At 41.0% G+C, this 21,458-nt stretch overlaps 1 protein-coding gene across 1 annotated transcript in view; it reads right to left on the bottom strand.

Moving 5' to 3' along the window:
- Nucleotides 1-21,458, bottom strand: part of LOC121184799 (protein unc-13 homolog B-like) — a 125,258-nt gene that overhangs the window by 96,383 nt on the left and 7,417 nt on the right. The window contains exons 2-4 of the mRNA XM_041042681.1: nt 17,655-17,684; nt 10,189-10,288; nt 583-700 (exon numbers count right to left, since the gene is read on the bottom strand). Of these exons, the coding sequence (XP_040898615.1) occupies nt 583-700; nt 10,189-10,288; nt 17,655-17,684 (248 nt within the window). The remainder of the gene's footprint in view (nt 1-582; nt 701-10,188; nt 10,289-17,654; nt 17,685-21,458) is intronic.

The following is a 21,458-nucleotide window of genomic DNA, read 5'->3' as shown; positions in this document are numbered from 1 at the left end:
GTAATGAGGTCCAGAGGCGAGGCGAATCTGGCTGCAGCACACCTAGATGAGTCGACCACGGCTTCTAACTAGCAACCTGAGAGAGTGTTTTTTAGACTTAGCTGACAGGTAAAGATGGTGTTTTAATAAGTAAGAACTCAAAGGTGGAAGGTGGTGAGCATGTGTGTTTATTTAGAGGCCTGTTGTGAGCTTAAGCAGCCTAAGCCTAGCACACACACAATATATAAAATGACATCCCAAGACATTACAGCAGCACATCTTTCAGTTGGCACATGCAGCATTATTCAAAATGAACAGTGGGAGCAGTTGTTGACTGATGAAGTGATTCAAATCCTGCTGAGAGTGAAGCATTTACCTGAAACTACCGTACTGATTTGATCAAAACTTCACTGATATGCAGGCACCAGAAAAGATTCTAGATATTTACAGAAACAGTGGAGTGTCAAAGAAAAGAATCTGAAATTCTAAATCTAAATGCCCACATTTTCTTTAAGGTTTGAACAGAAAAAAATCTGTGTAACGTTACAGCAATTTGACATTAACTTTAAGCCCATTGTGTGTGTGTGTGTGTGTGTGTGTTACCTCGTCAGACTGTCGAATGGTGTCCAGCGGTATCAGCGCGGTGCCGATCATGGTGTCCCATATCAAACCTTTATTCCACAGCTCCACCACCAGACCTGACTCCAGATGATTGATCTCACTGTAGAAACAGACAAACACACATTAACTGCATTAAATAAAGAGTCAAAGCTCAAACCTGCCAATCAAAATTACGAAAACTGCAAAACAGAACAATTTTAGTTATAGGAGACATGTTTTTACCTTTGCATTTATCAACTTTCTGTGGGTTTTGCTCTTTTCTTCATCTATTCAGTCACATTAGCTTTCACTGCTAATGCTAAATACCCACTTCTTCTGTATGTCGTAAAAAAAATTATGATCATCCCGATTGCAGGCGAGTCAACGTCCTCGTCTGGTGTTCAGGTGTGTTTATGGATACCGTATACTGTGTACAACATATAGGTGCCAACGGATGTTGTCATGGAGGTATGGGTGGCAACATTACAATCTATAATTTTCACTAAGTCAAAATGGTGGTTTGTTCCAAGTAACCATTGGTAACCAGTTTCAAAGATTTCAGTGATTTTGTGTGTCTGTGTTGCTCTTTCTCTGGCTGCATCAGAGTGTCCTCTGAGCCACTCTCCATGTTTTGACCACCTGTAAATAGTCTGTCCAGTGTCTCATCCCAACATCTTCTTTCATACATTGATTTATGAATGAAAGACACCACAGAAACATTGTTTGTTATTCTAAATGCCCACAAATGAACAAAACAAACAAATTATGTTTATTCTGATGTTAAAAGAACTAAAAAAAAAAAAACTAAACTGGGTCCATATTTTACCTGTGTTTTTTAAACTCATACTGCAGTGTTTCACTGGTGATTGGCCTTAGTCTGACGCAATTCAGTACCCATCCCCTCCTATCGGGTCAGTAAGTGGGCCAATCTTATCCTAAAGCAGAGAGGGTGAAGGATGACAGCCGTCATTTTCTGACAGATCTGCCTTAAAGAGAAGACAGCAGCCAAACCGTCTCCCCTCCTCATCTGCATATTCACATTCACAGTCCCATTCATATTCATATCGCCTCAGTTTGGCTGTCAGTCATCTCTGATGACACTTCACAGCTGGGATGATGGGAAGAAGAGGGTGGGTGGGAGAAGCTGTTGGAACGTGTGTGTGTGTGTGGGTAGTGTGTAGCTACTTGCCGCACACTGAAGAGCACCAACGTGCAGTCAAATTCAGGATGTTTTGGACACGCAATCAGAAACGAGCTCCAGCACATATCTGCTTTCAAATGGATGTAAAGGATGATGAATCTAAACATGTAAACACAACTAAATAAAAAGCCTAGGAAGCAATCAGAGCCTCATCCATAGCTCTGCAGTCCTAGAGTTTTTTAATCTGAACCCTGATCTGCATCAAAATGTGAAAAAAAGTTTTGCTTTTTCTTGCTGTACTTCACAAGATTATAATAAAAAAGAAGATTTTGGTAAGTTAATCGCCTGTTTCCGGACACACAGCCTCACCGTACTCCACTGATTCAGGATGTTTGGTGCCCGAGTTTCAAAAGGCCACAGTGAAATCCACCCATTGGAAGCAATGCATTGTGTAACGTGATAGTCAGACCCAGATCAGCTGGCTTCATGAAAAAAAAACAAAAACAAAAACAAAAAAACGAGAGACGTGCCTTATGATCTTCTGCCTGATTTTAATCTATGAGATTATTTAATTCAAACCATGAAACATAAAACCCCAAACTGGATTAGAAAAAGCTCTGAGGTTGTCTATCTATGCAGTCTGTCTCCAACCTGTCTGACTCACCGACCAGATGTGTGTGTTTGCGTGTGTGTGTGTGTGTGTGTGTGTGAGTGTTTCAGTGACTGTGTGATCTTGTAGCTTTACATCCAGCTCAGTCATATGTCCTCCATCAAAGCCCATCCATTATTGAGGGAACAGTTTGTTGTAAAGATGGAAGGAAATGGCGGACCTCTATCATTCAGAAACCACATACACACACATGCACACCCGCACACCTACACACACTCATCTAGTGCTGAAGAGTAGGGAAAGAAATTGAAAAAAGAAAGGAGGGAGGAAATAAAACGTGTGGCAACGCTGAGCAGGAGGCTTCGTAGAAATTACAGACTGAGAGGGAGGAATTGGGGGCACTCAGGTGAAGGAACAGGTGAGGTCACTGGTAAAACACAGCTTTTAACATGTACCTGTGAAGAAAGCTTCACTCAGGCAGGAACACTGCTCTCACAGATCATGAATCAGAACATAAAATTACCTTGTTTCCGCTCAGAACTGGTCTTTACCTACATGTGAGTATACACGTGAATATTTTCTGCTTCTCTTGTGCGGTAGAACGCACCTTTAAGCATGTCGAACACTCCGTATTGTCACATGCAGCATGTTTCTGATTTAGCCACTGCCATAGATCACTGTCTAAACTGTCCTGCAATGGTTTTTTTAATGTTTTCTAATTTTTCATTGGAATTTCTGACTTTTATGCCACTTAATTTTCAAATGTCCTCATGCTTGCTGCTTGAACAAGACACTGATCCTGACGACCTATTTTAAAGGTGAAGCAAATGAGTCTCTTTAAGTAAGATTTTACCTGCATCTTAGATTTTTTTCTCTCAGTTTTTAGATGTGTTTCACATGTAAAGCTTATACTTTTCTCTGAAGTCCACCTAAACACATCGCCCAGTGAAAGTAAATGAAAAGGTCTGCACTAAAAGAGCAAGCGGAGATGCTGTGATCAGACAGCAGTGAATCATTCCTGTTATTATAACTTGATAAAGTCGTTGGTTAAAGACAAACAGAGGCTGATGTGAAGGGAAGGAAAAAGGTCGCCATTCTTTGAAACTTAAACGCAACTTAATTGACAGAGAATTGGAAGACACGAGCAGACTGAGACCTCAATCTCTGAAAAGGCAGTCAGACAGAAATACGACACCCAAACAAAGACGGGACAAGAGTCTTCAGAGAAAGGCGTCTCCATAAATCACTTGAAAAGGAAAATACATGACATTGTTATTATTAAAATTGTGAGGTAACATTCCTCAATTTCCTAACAAAATTTTAAAAAATAATTTTTTTTTCTACTTACTCTAAATCCCAAACTCCCTCAAAATAAAAGACATACAGAGAAATCTATGAATGTGTTAATTGAAAAATAGTTACCTCCTGTAAATTAGATATGCTACGTTCCCCTACATGTATACAGGATTAGGAAAACATAGAGTTTACAAGTGGTTGGTGTGGTGAGAAAGAAACAGCAGTGAGAGAAAGCCGATGACCTCTGACACGATACTGTAAATCAGGTCAAAAGATTAAGACCTTCAGTAGCATGTGAGGACAGCGCTGAGAGAGACAGACAAACTGAGACAGAAAGAATTGGGAATAAAGACAAAAAACAAGGCAAGACGAGGCGTCTCGTTAGCCCTGAACGTCACGCCTGTGATGAAAGAGAAAGAAATAAAAGAGAGAGCAACAGAGACGGAGTCTGAAAATGCATGAGCAGAGACAAGCACGTGAGGCCTGGTGACCAGGACGGTGGAGGGATCAACATTCAACTGCTTATCCCCTGATCTGACGAGCCGACCAACCCACCAACCAGCCGTCACACACACACACAAAGATACACACACACACACATTCAGAGGCAGCTGTCCTGTGACTACCAGTGTATCAAACCATCAGATTTAATATAGAGTAAGAATAAGAAGCAGCAGAAGATGAGCGGACAGATGCTGCAGAATGACAAGAATGTATCGAGGAGGCCGTCTGCATGAAGGTTTTAATAATAGCTATGGGAAAAGTAAGTATTAGACCTTAGGAGTAAAACACTAGGCAATAAGAGAGGATGCTTCCAGCAACAGGCAAAACAAATGAAACCAAGTCAAAGATGAAGGTAAATGTTTCCACAGATGTAACCTCCTGAACACTGTGATCTGTAAAAATGCCAAAAAGATGAGCTTTTCCCTCATTTTATCACAGACTAAACTTGTACCCATGCAAATGGAAAATTTAGGCCTGTTAGCTGTTACATGTTTCCTGTCATTTCTCTACAGCCAGTGAAGCAGCAGTGGTGAAATTACAAAAAAATCTTAACTCTAAAACCTTGTTAGCCTGTAACCAAGTTCCTATGTTCACCGCAGCTCACAATACGACAGCACTGATTTGAGCACGTACCTTTTCCACAGGTGTTGGAAAGTAAAACTTCTTTTGAAACTCTTCAGGCTTTGTAATTTCATTGTCACAGAAAAATGTAGTAAAAGGGTTTTTCTTTTTTGTCGTCCCCTAAATTATCTGAAAAAAATTCTTTCTCAAACAAAAAGCATTTTCATTATCAAGCCGAAATGTATTCACCTTGGAGAGATTCCACAAAAAGTGCTGTGGGGAAATTTCAAAACTTTTCCTTGTTTGCAGCCAGTGAAAATCAGCAGGAATCCAACGCTGAGTGTGTGTGTGTGTGTATGCGTGTGTGTGTGTGTGCATGGATGAGTCTTGTCGGTTTATTAAATGAGGATAATGAATTGAATTTTTGGAGCCTAATTATGGGGCTAGTTTTTGACGCAGGTGCTTGGCAGGTGAGCCAAGGTGACAGCAAATCAAAAAAGACGGCTGTGTGTCTGTGTGTGTGTGTGTGTCTGTCTGTGTGCGTCCATTCAGTTTGTTCAGATTCAGAACAGCCTCAGCAGTTTCACTGCCTCTGTCACATCATGTGAGATGAAACATCACGCCACCACACACTTCAGAATTACCAACGTTACCAACAATGAGCGTAATTTACACACTTAATTAAATAGTCCTTGTGTTGATCTATGCTTGTGTTGTACTTAAAGCTGGTAATTTAGTGGGAGACAAAGGGGGTTGCCAAATTAGCATTAAATTAGGTTATATAAACATGTCGTTGGGTTCTGTCTGAGATGCCTGTTAAGATATAAGCATGCAAGCTAACATCTAACATTTAGCTCTATAGCATATGAACATGCTAGATTTCAGTATGCTACCATGTTAACATGCAAGCAGCAAACCTCATTCGATGCCTGCAGCCTACACGGGACATGTTGTCGAGACAGACGACTCAGCCGAGGTACAGAATACAGGATTTGTCAGCTCAGAGATGGAATGTGATTCATTTGGCTCATTCGTTTCGGCTTGTAGAAAATCATTATAGACATGAGCTTTAAAATCTTGGTTAAATTGTGCCCTTTAGCACCTTTTTAGCTTTGGACAAGTGAATTAGGGTCAATCCACTGCAGACCATGAATGTTTGTACCAGATTTCATGGCAATTAATTCAATAGCTGTTGAGATATTTCACTCAGGACTGACTGATACCTGCAACGTTAATGTGGCCAACCTAACAAAGGTGTGACTTGAGGTTTTGTGATTCACATTCTAAAATAGGTAGAAAAATGTCAGTGGAGAAGACGAGAGCTAAACTCTGTCCCACCTCTCTGACAAATTCTGTCCGTCTGCATTTAGGAAAGTCACATTACTCCAAGTTACTGATGACATAAAAATGTGATTCGTGCCAGTTTGAAGCACAATACCCCTCTGTAGCCGAGACTAACTTTTTCTAGATGAGTGTAGACAATCAAGAAAATGTTCCATTTTGCATCACCATCTCTTTCATTTGCCTAAAAATGGACTTGTTGAGAAGAGACACTTTAAAGCAGTGCGTGTTAAACCCTTCAGCCTAAATGGATAGATTGCAGCTGGAACAATCAGGATTTCAGAAAGGTTAACAGCCAGCTGCAAACAGTCAGACAGAAAGAGGGAGAGCTATCAGCAGGGGAGAGATTGAGACCGAGAGGAGCTCTGAGTGCTGCCTGGAATACGTTTACCATTCTCTACTTTCTTTTTATTTTTTAGCCGAAGCGTAGAACTTTGACAGGACGGACGAGCACAAGCCGGGCTCAATCCAAACTCATCTCTGACTCTCTGACCGAAAATGAAAACCATATTTCACTCTCCATCCCTCTCTATATGTCTCCCACTCTTTCTTTAATCTGCAGCGTTCGTTCCAGGCCATAATAACAGCATTCCACAGCATCTCTTACCTGACCAACACAGATACAGAGCACAGCATATGCAGGGCTTCACACACACACACACACATACATACAGTATGGTACAGAAAACCCAATCACACTCAAAGAAGCTTAGAACACTGACATAGCATCTAGTACCTGAATGCACCACTGGCCACTGAGCCAATGATGGAGTTACAGTAACTTCCAGCTAAAGTCACCAGCTGTATGTATCAACAGCAGGAATGGATTAGAAACTTAAGCCACCTGCTCTTTTATAGATGCGACTGGTCTGGTTGAGCCCCAGAAGAGTCCAGGTCAAAGAGCCAGACTGCACGTCTGGCAGGGCCCTCGTCACCACCCAGCTGTGTGGATGTCACCTCCACGCTGTTCCCAAGCAACTCAGCCACATTTGGGTTGAGTCTTGGTTGCAACATGTTTGAAATTTGTGACTCATCAGAATTTGCGTCACCTTGGAAAATTATATTTCAAAGTTTGGCTTCAGTTTTTTTTTTCTTTGATTGGCTGCTCTATTTTTCTGTGCTATTACAGGCGTTACCTCACCACATGAAGTAGTTAATATCTGCAAGGGCAGGGCACCAATATCACAGCAAAACCTACCACCAAAAAAGTCACCAAAATCTAGGACATTTCCTCTGACAAAAAGTTTCTCATCCTCTGACTTACCAGGTTTAACCCGTATACAGAAACCCAGCATGCTTTGAATCCAGCACAGTGACTATGAACCAGACCCAACTGGCAAAAGCATGAAGGTTAAAAGAGTCTAATTTGAATTGTAAGTCATGTACACGACAAATCTTTAACACTTTTTTACCCGCCTCCTCTTGTTGAGACCTTTCAGTCTGGGGAATCAAACTCAGTTGCAATTTTTACTCTACACCTCCCACAGCGCTGCAACGTGCGACTGCTGCCCCCCCAGTGAGCCCAACTGCTGCTAATGAGACTTAGAGTTAATTAGCCATTTAGCACGGGAGGCCCCGGGGCTCCTTTGTATATAATCATCAATCATTATGGTCATATTAGGTGGTATTTAGAGTTAAAACCCTGATATGAGTCGTGAGGATGAGACAAGGTTCACAGAGATGAACCTAAAAAATTATTTGCTCAACACACAGGTAAGAAGAGCCAGATGTTATTTACTCTCTGTGTGAAGCACTTATTTTGCAAAGAGAAAGAAGTGATGAAAGCGAAAATAATAGTCTGAGTAGATCTGGAAGAGGAGAGTCATATGTAATCATGAGGATCCACAGTCGGGGGGATGATTCTGGAAGAAAGATCTGTGTATGCTGAACAGTACGCAATAACTGTTGTGTGTGTGTGTGAGAGAGAGAAAGATAGAGATTAATATATAAGACTAATGCTTGTGCGTGTTTTACGAGCTATATTCAAATGGAAAGCAATTTTTTGGGGAAAAAAAAGGCCGTGCATGATTTAGGCTGATGGGATTTCCAGCCTTCCTAAATCTCAACTTGGAATTATCCCATCTCCAATAACTGAGATGCATTAGATTTGCCTTGGATTTCTAGAACAGTGTGTGATCACTTTCAGGAATTTGAATATACTGAGGCCTTTCACATTTTTCACATTTTGATTATTTATTTATTTTGTCCCTTTTCACCCACCAACTATTAGACCCACACATTTTCAGTCACCTGCTGAACAATCACAATTAGCCCAGTAAGTGGGTGATTTCCCCTTTAAAAAATATATAAAAAATAATATAATCAAATAAGAAAGAATAAGTAATTAATTAATTAAAATAATTTCATTGAAAAAGGAAAAATTAGCTAAAAATAATTAAATGAGTCAGTCGAGCTGCCAAAAGCAAAAAAACTGAAGTCCTCAACAACGGACAAAGAACATCGGAAAAGAGGGACGAACTGTGATATAGGCTACTGTTGGATATTAGACACAATTTAATATTAATATAATAATATTAATAATATTATATATCACTTGTCAAATACTTTGATTATTGACAAATGACATTACCATCAACCTGAGCTGTACTTTGTGTTTAATGCTAATTAGCAAATATTAGCATGCTAACATGCTAAACTAAGATGACTGCAGTGGTTTAGATTTTCCTGATAATCAGAGTGTTAGCACTGTCACCATCGTTCAGAGCATGTTAACTTGCTAACGTTAGCACTCAGCTCAAAGCCCTGCTGTGCCCATAGAGCCTCACTGAGTCCGGTTTAACATGCGCTTAGGTCTTTATTCACATTCAAGTCATTTAAATTCTACTGAAGCAACAGCACATTTAACCAAGACGTCTCAAAAACTTGAAACTTTTCAAATTCAGCCAAGTTTTAACCTTCATGTGTGGTTACTGTCAGTAAAGGCCACTCTGAAAAATGTCTCAGTCCATTTAGCTGGAAAGAGAGCAAAGCCTCATTTTTGTAAACAATTTTGCTTTGGGGGCCTGAACAAAAATGCAGGAGCATTTTAGAAAACATGTTGAAAAAAAAAATAAAATAAAGTATGATTTCGACAAATGCCCCATCTGAGCCAAACCACCTAACATTAGACCCGTTAGACCATATACACTCGCTGGTTTTATGTCTCTCCTCCAACTGGTGACCACATCATCCCTAAAAACATTTTTCCCTAGAAATGACTCCTCATGGGTGTGGATACGACATGCTGCAGAGACCATAAAAAGTGAAGTGGGATTTCTAAATCAGCTACATCTGTACTTTTTCTCCCCCGCGGAATCATACTGGGCTCGACAATTCATTAGATTTATCACTGACTCGTCCACTTATCCGAGCTCGGCATGTAATTTCACTCTCCATCCATCCAACCTGCTCCAACCACAAATTCCCATTTAGTAGCCCGTGTCAGCCAGCCAGACTGGAGTCCCACAGGCGGCTGAAGCTCCCTTTCAATTTCATTGAGTCCTATTAAAGCCAGCTAGTAAGCCAGCTAGCAGTGGATACCTGGCCTGTATTCATCTAAGGGCTGACACACACTCCGAAGCTCCAATTTCTCTCTGCATTTGTCTTAATGTATCCCGAGTGGTTGGTGCCGTACACGCTGCTGCTGCTGCTGCCGCCAAAACAGGTGACAACTCTGAGCCAAAAAGAGTAAAAAGCTGCAAGAATACACTAGAAACCAAAGCAAGAGTCTAAACCGAGGCTCATATCACTTCAGCTTCAAATCTATTAAATCAGCTACATAAGCTCGGTGTTGTGCCAGCTGTCTACTTTTAGCCTAAAGCAAAATATAGGATTTAAAAAAAAAAAAAAAAAAAGTAAATGAAAATGTCAGAGTTTGTATATTCTGCTGTGTCTGTGTTTAAACAGAGCAACTGAACAAAAACTGCCTTATATCTGCACCATGGTGCAGATATAAGAGGAACATTTCATTCCTCAGAGGAAGGCAACACATTAACACCACCAAAACTGGTGCAACATGTCTGAGGTTCCCACAGGTCATTCAAGCAAATTCCTATTCAGTTATTGTCAGAAGTTATAATGCAAACCTGCTGGAAAAAAAAAACAGAGGAAAATACCTACTGTTACTGAACAATAGCAAAGTCAAGGTGATACTCACAACATGAAGTCTTGTTCCCAACATGGTTGATCCCCGCGGACTGTGATGGTTGTGCTCTTCACATTTTGCACCTTTAAAGTTACGTAGGCGTTGAACTTGTCTGCGTAAGAACGGAAAAAAACATTGATTCAGCTTTACATCTTGGTTCACAGCTGTTTGATGCCTTGTAAAGCACAATGTGAGGATGCCATAAGATTAATCTTTTATCTCACAGAACAGTTGATTTAATGAGCACAATGTGATTAATCACATATTTAAAACATCATAACTTACAGGAAAAAAAAATCTGCCGCATTTCTAACTTCCTGAGGCTCCACTGACCCATCTCAGTTATTGATTGAAACACAGGACAACACAGAAATCCCCTCTCTACATAACAGTGCAGTGAACATCCATTGTTTCATGAGAAGTGAAACATCTTTAGACCACATGAAAAGATGAAGGGGACATAAAGGCTAAAAATTCCGCCCATGTGGGATTTTTTTTCAGATGGAGAAGAAATAATTAAATCACATAGCATGTTAAACAAAGAGGTGCTAAAGAACAGACCGCCAGTTAGACAGGAGATTCTATGCAGAATTTCATATTATACATTAATATAAAGGAGATGAAGCCAGAATCCCCGACTCAGCTGCAGCATATGATCACAAAACACTGAGCTTATGCTGATTTTAGCCTGTGTGATACATCATGTTGTTTTTTTTTATTATTATTGTTCAGAAATACAAAGCGTAAAGATGCAGCATAAATATATGAAGGTGAAAATTTCTTCAGTTTACAAATCCTTCATATTTGGTCACAAAGAAGGACAAAGATGAGAATGAACACATTAAATAACCTTAAAAAAAACCTGCCCTGTGTCTTTTAATAATGCTCATTTCCGAGAGAGTGTCACTAATAACTGCAGAAGCGCTGAACAGGGAACACTTTGTACCAAGAAAAAGCCACTTCAGATGGTGAACCAGGGTCTCATTACATCTTCTCATCACACACTGATGGCTGCACAGAGAACTATATGACCCTTTCGCTTCTTTTCTGCGATGCGAGTCCATTTTTGGCCTTGATCCGCACTTAACATATTCAGATTCAGTCATGTTAAAGTGACGTTTGGTTATTGTACAGAGATCAGCTGGTGCAAAGATAATCACAGGCTTTTTTCCCTGGATGTTTCTCCTTGTTCTTGTTCAGGGTCGGAGATTATCATTTCAAAATATGAGAGTTGTGAAGCACTTTCATTTTAATGGTTGCCTCAACTTAATTTTGTCTTCTTTTGCTGCAATTACTGTACACATCACACACACTAGCAAAGATGTGGCCTGGTTGCATAGGTCTGACTTGCTGGACATAACTTGAGTTTTTTTCAAGTCGTATCACATTTGATTGATTGATAAAAGCGGGTCCGTGTGTGTGTCGTGCCGTCTAACTCACAGATATCAGCATAATCAGCATAAACCGAGGACGCTGAGCCACCAACCGCCTAATCCCTGCTTGATTACCTGCCTCGAGTAGCCCACTCTTCACACGAAGAGAGAGACAAATATACACGAGACTGAAAGAGCATCTGCCGTGTCGGCGTGCACATTTGTGTGTCCTTGCACATCACTGTGTTCTAGATCTTGTAACCACTTTCTGTTGAAGAGGGCCAGTGGAGCTGAGGGCAGCACCAGTGGTTTTGGGGTGAAGGCGAGGTGAGGGAGGGACGTGATCATTCGGCTGCATAAATGAATACATTACAGCCAGGGTTTGGCTCCAGTACCCAGGCTCCGATTTGGATGTGGTTCAAACTTAGGTAAAATACCTGAATTCATTCAGCTCTGAAGTCTTAATGAAGTCTTAATGGTTCTGTTAACGAAAACATCTCATCCTCTCTTTTATCAGCAAACTGCAGTCTGCAAGAAATTCAGCAAGTTATTACGCTAAACAACAAATACGCAAGGTATTTGGTGAAACTAATTTATGGACGCTAATGTTTGAGTTTAAGCTCCGTAAATAAAAAACGGTCTGAAGCTAAACCTGAATTCACATCAACCCAAAATGAGGTCCTTAGTTTTCTCTTTAAATTAGAGCCATGTTTTGTCACACTGTTGGTGCTCAGCGTAAATGCATGGCTGTAGCCTCGAGCAGAGGTTTTCAGAGTTTCACAGAAGGTATTCAGAGCATGACGATTACAGTTTTTTAATAAGATGAAAAGATGAGAAAAAAATGAAAAGGTGAAAAAGAAGACATGCTCTATATTTAAGCCTTAGCTGAAAACCTCTTTTAAAACCGCTGACTATGACCAGTTATCCTGTGTGTTGAGGTTGGTTCTGGCTCTGGTTAAGGTTAATGTAGTAGTAACACTAGCATATCAGATCCTTCGCCTACATTTGATCTTGTGTATTGGTAAACAAATTGTTGCATATAGACATATTTCTTGTGTGTCCAATTTCCCCCCTGGAGCTCTTTGCCGATTACATCGTCCTGCTTCAGCAAAGAGAGCAGGACAACACTGAGCTAATAAACCATCGCAGGGGAAAAGAAACACTCCCAGCTAGGAGAGCACAGGATGCTCCCAGTACTCCTTAATCCTTATTTATCCAGGGAGGGTTGACTAAGCACTTGACCTGCTTCATATTCACACACTTAGACACATTCACACATCTGGAAGCTGCTCAGTACAGTCCTCAGCTGTGGCCACTTTTAACACCTCCATCAAAACACCTTTGTCCTTCCGATCAAGGACTCAAACGGGAGAGGCTCTCCAGACTGTTCAGAGGATCCTAAAAGTTCATTCTGGCATCAAAGGTAATGTTAAAAACACAATCATCAACCTTCACAAATCCTTTGCTTTCCAAGAACACGATGTGCCACTTTACAGCACTGACATCTGAAAGACAGCTGAAGAATCAGCTACAGACAGATTCCCTGCTCACAGCACATCAGGTGGTTTGGTGTTTTTTTAACCAGATGCTGAAAGGGAGCAAATGCAACTGTTGTAATCTTACAGAATATTTCATAATCTCTCAAGTAGAAGTAGGCTCTGAGAAAGGTTTGCATACATTAAAGGAATAGTATGACATTTTGGGCAATACGCTAATGCGCTTTCCTACAGAGAGTTAGATGAGAAGATCGGCGCCACTCTCACGTCTGTACAATGATTATGAAGCTATCACCATTAACTTAGCTTAATATAAAGACTGGAAACAGGGGTGAACAGGTAGCCTGGCTCTGCCTAAAAGTAATAAAATAACAGCAACACAAAAACCCACAAACCAACGTGCAATATGTCACATTTGTTTGACCTGCAAAAACCATGTTGTGGTTTCATGGGGTGGTGCAACATTTTACAGATGTACAATGGTGTTGAAATCCTGTGTCTGTGTGTGTGGGCAAACTTGTGAGTGACACTGACTCTGCCTCACAACATCCAACTCTACGGCCATGTTTTTAGATTTTTAGAAATGTTAGGTCAGAGTTGCTGCTTCTTTTTTCTGAAATTAAAGTTTTCTTCATAGACTGTGGCCTGTTAGATGAACTTGACCTCAGCCTGCACTAAAACGTGTCCTCAGAATGGATGTTTCCAATGTGGCTTCATTTACGTGACGCAAGTAAGCAAAAATGAAATCATTCAAAACACAGACTACTCGGTTACATATCCTTTGAAGCCACGACTTAACTGCGTCAAACACTAGAGAACACTACAGTAGTTAAACAAACAGCGCTGCACCTTTGATACCTAGATTTTATCCTGCTATGAGACACGTGAAATGTCAAGTGTAAATGTCTCTCCGCCCAGCACAGCTCAGCACTAATGACGAAGGCAAGAGACAGGGAGGTGAAAGGGTTAATCTGGAATAATCCATCATTCACTTAAGGGGGTTGCCAGGTCTGTGATTAAGGAGACGAAGGGGACTGGCAGGGTGCAGACAGCCCCATTTACTGCCTGAGCTGACAGTGGAAAGGAAAAATTAGAAAAAAAACACAACATCCGGGCGCAACGAAAGAAAGCAAAAACAAATAAATAACACAAAAGTCAACAAAGCAATATGAGCCATCGTCTAAATTTGGAATCTATGGTTGTCATCAAAGATATTCGAATGACACTCAGCAGACCTCCATAAACGCTTAGATGCATGCACACACACATACATACATACACAAACACACACACACCTTCCTCCAGTAAGAAGCAACTAGCTGTGGTGGAGAGGACATATCCCAGCATGCAGCGGGACCCTCTTGGGGAGCAGTCGGCATCATTTATAATTAACTGGCGATGACTTATGAAAATAAATAAGTTATATTCAGTTACACATGGACGTACGCAGCGCGGCCAGGCAAGATGACATTTACTAGGCTGCCTACAGTAATGAACACTCTATTATGGGTGTCGAGGGAGGTGGCGGATGAGGCTGGAGACGGGGGTGAGGAGGGTGAGTGGAGGAGAGCGTCTGGTGGAGGAAGGGAGGTGAGACGAAATTCTTTTTGTCTCACAAAGTGCAAACGAACAGGGTGCTCTTTTTTAATTTAAGCAGCATTTACTGCAACATCAGCATCCATAAAGATGTTTATATCAACGATGGAATAAGTGACTACATGTAATGTGAATGGGATCCATCATGTTAAGAAACCCATTAAGCTTTTTAGCCCCTTTTAGCTCTTTGTTTTGCTTTTATCACATTCACTGGACACAAGACTTAAATTCACCAGGCAGACACAAATAAAAACCATAAATGAGCAAATATTTCACCAAAAAACTTAATACGTAAAAACTTAAAACGTAATCTGCATCCACTCCACTACTGCTTCAGACAGAAAAGGTCCTAACAGGGAAAAAATACTGCAAATTTTTAGGCAGCATACAGTAACAATGGCTGCTCAGGTTCTGAATAAACTACACTGACTCAGGAGGAATTGCTGCAGTCTACAATAAGTCAGACGGCACAGCAGTTCAGGCTGTGCTGAGACAGGCTGCCTCATTACATCAACACCGCTGGCTCATTATTGTCAGGGATTCCTCTGCATTCATTAGGCTGCAGTGGCCCATCACAGCGAGAGAACCACTGCTGCCAATGAGCAAGGTGTCAGATATGAAAAACAGCACAACTTGAGACAATTCCCCGTTCAAACACACCTGAGGACGAGCCTGTTGCTCAATGTTAATGATTTATTGTATTAAGTACCGTGCAGATTTTTCCTTTCTGTGCTCAGACTGAAAAGGAAACCAAACAGGTCAGACAATGAACCACAATAAAAACAAATTCACACTAATATCTTGCCCAGTATAACCAGTCATCAAACTCAGAGGCTGCACTGAAGACACTTTATTTCGATGGACTCTTAATTCACATGTCCTGTCCAGATTGTGTATCTAGTTTCCCAGTGATTTCAAGCCCCCTTCACCAACCTCTAATCCAGAGATTTGCAAGTACCCTTAGTCGTGTCATGACACAAGCCCAAAAGCAAGTTTGGGGGTTGATATCACTGATTTGCATCCCTTAAACCAGAGAAAAAGGACGTATTAGAATTAAATAATCTACCAGCACTAACGTGGAATGATCACCTTCCACCAAGATGTTTGGTCTGAAAGTGGTGCAGAGGAAAGCTCGTGTTTTTTTTACCTTGACCTGAAGGGTTTTATCATCACTACAGTGAGTTATTAGTATACATGCTCTGGGGACCTGGATGATGCATCCAAGTAGACTGGTTCATAGCTCTGACCACCAGACCAGCAGACTACCTGACATCCCCGCCTCCCGAGCGACACAGTGATATCGTGGCTAAAAACAGGATAATGTGCCTTAAATCTTTCAAACTAATAAAGTGACACATATACGAGAAACATCTCTCAGGGGTCGTCCACCACTGGGGCTTGAGGAGGGTTTAGGGACAGCAGCCAGATCCCCCAGGCAAAGAACATATTGCTTCTTACTATTAACATAAATCAGATCATGTTTCCCAAACTGGGGCATTAGAGTGGGACAAACTCTACTAGTTGTTTCTGACCTAAGACTAATAATTGTGTCACATGACGGCGCGCCATCCCGGGAATGTTCTCCATCACCGACATGGCTGGGTGTTACATAATATAAAATTCAGATTATACTGTGGTAAGTAGCTATTGCCCAAGCCCCACTTTTCTAAACTACTGTTCCAGATACAGGGAAGGTCTGCCGAGTTTGAAAACAACTGGAGTTTCCTTTTACAGTCAACCGCACAATTTGTTTGGTATGACAAATTAGTTTAACTGTATAACATTCAAAGGGAGAATTGCTAGCAGTAATTCAGGAGCACTACACAATAAATGAATTAAAGGGCACTGTCGCAGTAGCCACGGCTGCACGGTAGCAACTCCATCACTCATGCCCCGTTTTATGAACCCTGGGAGGGCCAATCAAATATCCTCCTTCTGCTATGAAAATCTGCTCTGCGATCAGAGGCCAGCGGCGGCCAATGACAAATCATCTCCTGTATCTGGAGTCTGTCTCTGTCTCCTAAAGACACTGAGAGATTTGTCTCCATCTTCTCCTTTATGCTGGGATGACACGTTGTCATTTCAGGCTAGCAGGTGGCCCTTTGTCTGTGATGATCTATTGATTTTCTCCTCTCATCCTCTGGCTTGATTTCTCATTCTCCCACTCATCGCTGTTGTTCACCCCTCATCATCGCCTGGAGAGAGGATGGAAGGACAAACAGCTGCAGCCAGCAAAGAAGTAAGAGAAAAAAAAAGAAAAAAGACGCAAATAAAGAACGGCGGACGGCAAGACGAAGACGGAGTCCCACTTTTGAATGGCTGCTGAGTTGTTGATGCTACATCGCTGAAAAGGGACTGTGGTGAAAAGTCTTTGGTTTTTTTTTGTCCCTTTTCAGCTGTTGTTCTCCTTTGTGAGATATCTACTGTGGATATCCAAGTACAGGACTGCAGAGTTTCAAACATGGGCTTCACGAGAAACTTTGCACAGGGACAGGTACAGGACATTCATACAAACACTAACATCTGGGCAGTGCAGCTACACTCTGACCAATGGGAAGCTCAGCTGAACCACTGTGGGGCATAAACATGTTCATTCTTCACTTTTCCGGCAGCCCCTCCACGTGGTCAATATTTGTGAGGGGGAAGTGACAGTTTAAAAAAAAAAAAAACAGAATTTAACATTTATGAGTTTTTTGCAAAACTTTTAATTAGAGAAACGTTTTGCTTTGCCATCTTCATCCACCTCAACAATATCCATCCGGAGTGATAAACCTGAATGATGTTCTCCACTTTCTAATGGGAAAGTCAACAAGCTTTTTATCTGTTTTAAAGGCCACTCCCTCCTTTGACTAGACTGAATACCACCACTCTCAGATGGAGAGTGTTGATGTCAAAATGAAAATCACTCAAATGGCCGTCTGCGATACAAATATCCCTCAAAAAGCTGCGTTTCTCCTTATTATCAAGACTGCAGCTCTCCATGTTCAGATAACAGTGATATGATGTGTCTTACCTGGGGGCCCGTGGAGTTTGGCTTTCTTTACTGAAAGACAAAAAGAGAAAACATAGATGTAAGAAACCAGGACACACATCTACATTCACAGTATATTCATTTCGTTTCTCTCGCATGTCATTTCAGAATTACGCAGTTGCTGCACCGTTCTTCTTCTTCTTTATGAAGTTTTAATGTCATTTGTGTCATCTCTGCAACGTTTATCTTCTCTGCTTACACACTGAGCTGAGCTGAGCTGAGGTTACATTGGCACGGGGGAGAACACAAGACAGTTTAAAATCTTTATAAGAAATGCATGAGACATAATTTTAACTGTGGTAAAATGACATAAACGGAAGCTGACAATTCAAACAGAACTCGAAAACAGCTTGAGATCTCTGTGCATCTTGAGATGATGACTGTGCACGTTGTTAAAGCACGGGGAAAACATGCCAAAGTATTCAACAGATAAATAAATATATAGAACAGAATTTATCAAATTAAACCTTAGTTGACTTCATGGTGCTTAATGAATACATCAGCAAAATCTGTCATAGTCTAATTTGGAATTGATGTAAAACAGTCAGAGCACTTAGTTTGACTCCAGAAAATAAACTCTATTAAAAAGGATTTTAACTAAGACGTTGAAGCTTTTATATTTAATGTAAATTATTATTTGTTGGATGATTTCTTCTCCTGAGTAATCTCATTATTAAAACCTCACACCGTGTGTCTGTATCGGCACTGGGTTGTGTAGGTAATGTAGTCAAAATGTATTCTGTGTGAATCAACAAGGAAATGAGCTGTAAAAAGACAATGGACACAGCGTGCTGCTAAATTTATAAATATTAACTTAACCCACTCAGACACTGGAAACATCCACGGGTATGACACACTGGTGATGGGAAATGGTTAACGGTTTAGCCCGTGGGTGGACATTTCCTACTGTATGACACACATTTATTATGACAGAAAGTGAACCAGAATTATTTCAGTGTGTGTGTTTTTTTCTATCGACAGGGCCACTTCAACACGGAGCTTCACAGGAAGGGCTCGCAGATACACTTAGACAACAGGGAAATCATCCCTTTATGCTCCATACATCTTTGTGTAATGTGAAATGGTCACATGATTTAAACTCTGCAGCTCTGGTGCTGCATCACTTTAGCAGGTTTTTGCCACTTTAGCTTAATATTTTGGTTCAGCTGTACCTGAGACTGCGACTAGGACAAACACTGTTACTGAATTCAAAGTAGAGCAAACAGTGGCAGCTGAAAAGGAAGATATTTCTCTGAGCAGGTGGTGGAGACGAAACCAGAATTAAAGCCACAATAATATTGTTTGTATTATGTAAAAACGAAGGGGTCTTTAAGAAAACAACAGCAGTGAGATCTGCAGTACTGAACGTCCTGAAATGCCAGGGTGTCTTAAAATGCCAACGAACGCTGGCATTCAGGCTAAAAAGTCACTGATATCGATCTGCAACGCAATTAACCCCCCAGGAAATGTGTTCTAGTCCTTTTGCTATGCAGCAGCGCAAAGGTTTATTCCCTTTTAGGGTAATTTAGTTGTTCAAATCAAGTTTAAATGCATATTCTCGCCCCGGGGAGCTCAATACGTCCATTCAATCACAGCCCAAAAGTGTGAGATGTGATAAGAGACACAGACAATGAGAAGAATACGCAGAGGCAGAGAGAGAGAGAGAGAGAGAGAGAGAGAGAGAACAGATCGTTAACAGGTCATTTGTCTTAGGCTGTCAGCACAGCTTGCCTTGTGTGTCACTCGTGCCAGTTTGGCGGCGGCTCACAGGGAAACCCAGTGGCCTCATTGGTCCAGTGCCAGAACCGGCTCTGACAATACCTGTGTGAATGGCCTGACACTGTGAAAGAGACTCACAGTGATGACACAGAAGAAGAAGAGAGGAGAGAAGAGAAAGGTGTCTCTGCTAAAGGCTTGATATTAGAAGCTGAATTTATTTATAGGTCAGATTATTAAGGACAATTCCATAATTCTACTTTCTTTGTAATTATTTCATTAGCACCAAAAATTAAACCAAATTCCTCTGAATTGTATTGAGGTGGTAGCCAAAGTCTCAAATCCACAGCAAATTAAAACAGAGCCATCTGCAGGAATTTTGAATTTTGAATATTGAAGCTATGAACATGGATTTGATGGTTGGGGTCCGGGACACATTTATTTGGGTTTGTAAATGACGTATTGCTGATTTACTTCAGCATACTTCACCACGTTTGCCCAGTTCTTCCGAGCAGCGTGTGGGGCATGTGTGTCCATGCGGAGACAAGCTAAGTGGATACACATGCTGCATTAATACCTGATGGTTCCCCAGGGAGCAGTTAGGTTTGGACGCTGATCTGTCTGAGGCGTCCTGCTGGTTGTTAGGGTTTAAATTTCCAGGCAAAATGACAGTTTATTTAACATGTGTTATCATTTGTTGTGTGATTTCATTGATCCCAGGGCGGCAATTAATTGTTTTTGCTTAAATAGGGTTGAAATTTGAGCAGCACCACTGATGCTGGTGGGGATGTGCTGTCTAGCTTTTACTGATGTTGAGATGTTTTACAAGCCTCTAGGGAGGGTTTTATTTTAATCACAGCAGCATAAACTTGAGATTTTATGACACCCTTCATGATCTATCACTTTGCAAATGAGTAAATAAAAGGGCCACTCCTGCCTCTGTCGAGGCCAGATCTAAACCATCCATCCAAATATAATTTTATTCTCTGCAAATAAAAAAATAAAAAAAAACAATGGGTCTGACAGTCAACAGTGTTAAGCCACATCAATCAGAACTTTTAAGTCAAATGTTGAACTTGGAGCACAGCAGAAGCACAGTGCTGCTCTCAGCTCTGTTATTTAACGTCTCCGAGGTCAGCCACACAACGCAGCAGACATTGTAAATTACTTGGCTGCTGCGTCGTCTTCTGTTTGCCAGAATGATCATCACTTTTCAGCAGAATGCTTTTCAGAGCAGCGCCGACCATCAGTCAACTGACATTAAAATACTCACTTTCTATATATTTTTTTAATAGAGTGGCAATCTGCGAGGTTTGTCATTTCACGGCTGAGAGGTGCCAGCTGTCAAGTCTCACACCCCGCTCTGATACAACGCATCACACAACATATCTCGAGAGTCCCGCTGGTCGTACTGGTCACACTTCGAAACCAAAAGCAAAGTGAGCCTTAAACGTCACTGGTGGAACATTCTTGTCGAAGCGTTCTCCTGTGAATTTCTTCAAAAATTACAAGAAACATCATTCCGATGAGATAATTCTCAACTTTTCAGGATGTCCCATCAAAAACAACTGGGCAGGCGTCTGGTGTCAACACTTGTCCATTAAATGGACGCAAGTTATGCCGACAGTCGTGGTGTTTAAAGTACAAAAAAAAAAAAAGTTGATTTACTCACTCAGTGACGCAACATGGGAATTTTGAACACGATGTCGTGGCCAAAGCAAGAAAAGTGACAGGTATGAAAGTTATGTTACAGTAAAATATACCCGATCACAGAATTAATTACAGCAGCGCACCATGATACATTTTTCATCCCTTCAAATATACTTGACTTAGCATGAAAAACTGATTTCCTTATAATAATGCAATAATGTTTTCCAGCTGACTCTCAGAATTCAGATATTAAACCACCATAAATAAACTCTAAACCCACAGGAAGATCCGCTACACACCTGGAGTTTTACTCAGAGGTTTTACTATCGACTGTAGATTTGTTTTCATTGAAACATCATTATGTAGACCTAGCTTGTCAGTTTACATGAAATAAAATGTTTCCTCGGCTAAAACTGATGA

This window comes from Toxotes jaculatrix, chromosome 7 (assembly GCF_017976425.1).
Source record: "Toxotes jaculatrix isolate fToxJac2 chromosome 7, fToxJac2.pri, whole genome shotgun sequence".
Lineage (NCBI taxonomy): Eukaryota > Metazoa > Chordata > Actinopteri > Toxotidae > Toxotes > Toxotes jaculatrix.
The sequence above is the reverse complement of the archived record's forward strand: the minus strand, read 5'-3'. Positions and strand labels throughout refer to the sequence as shown.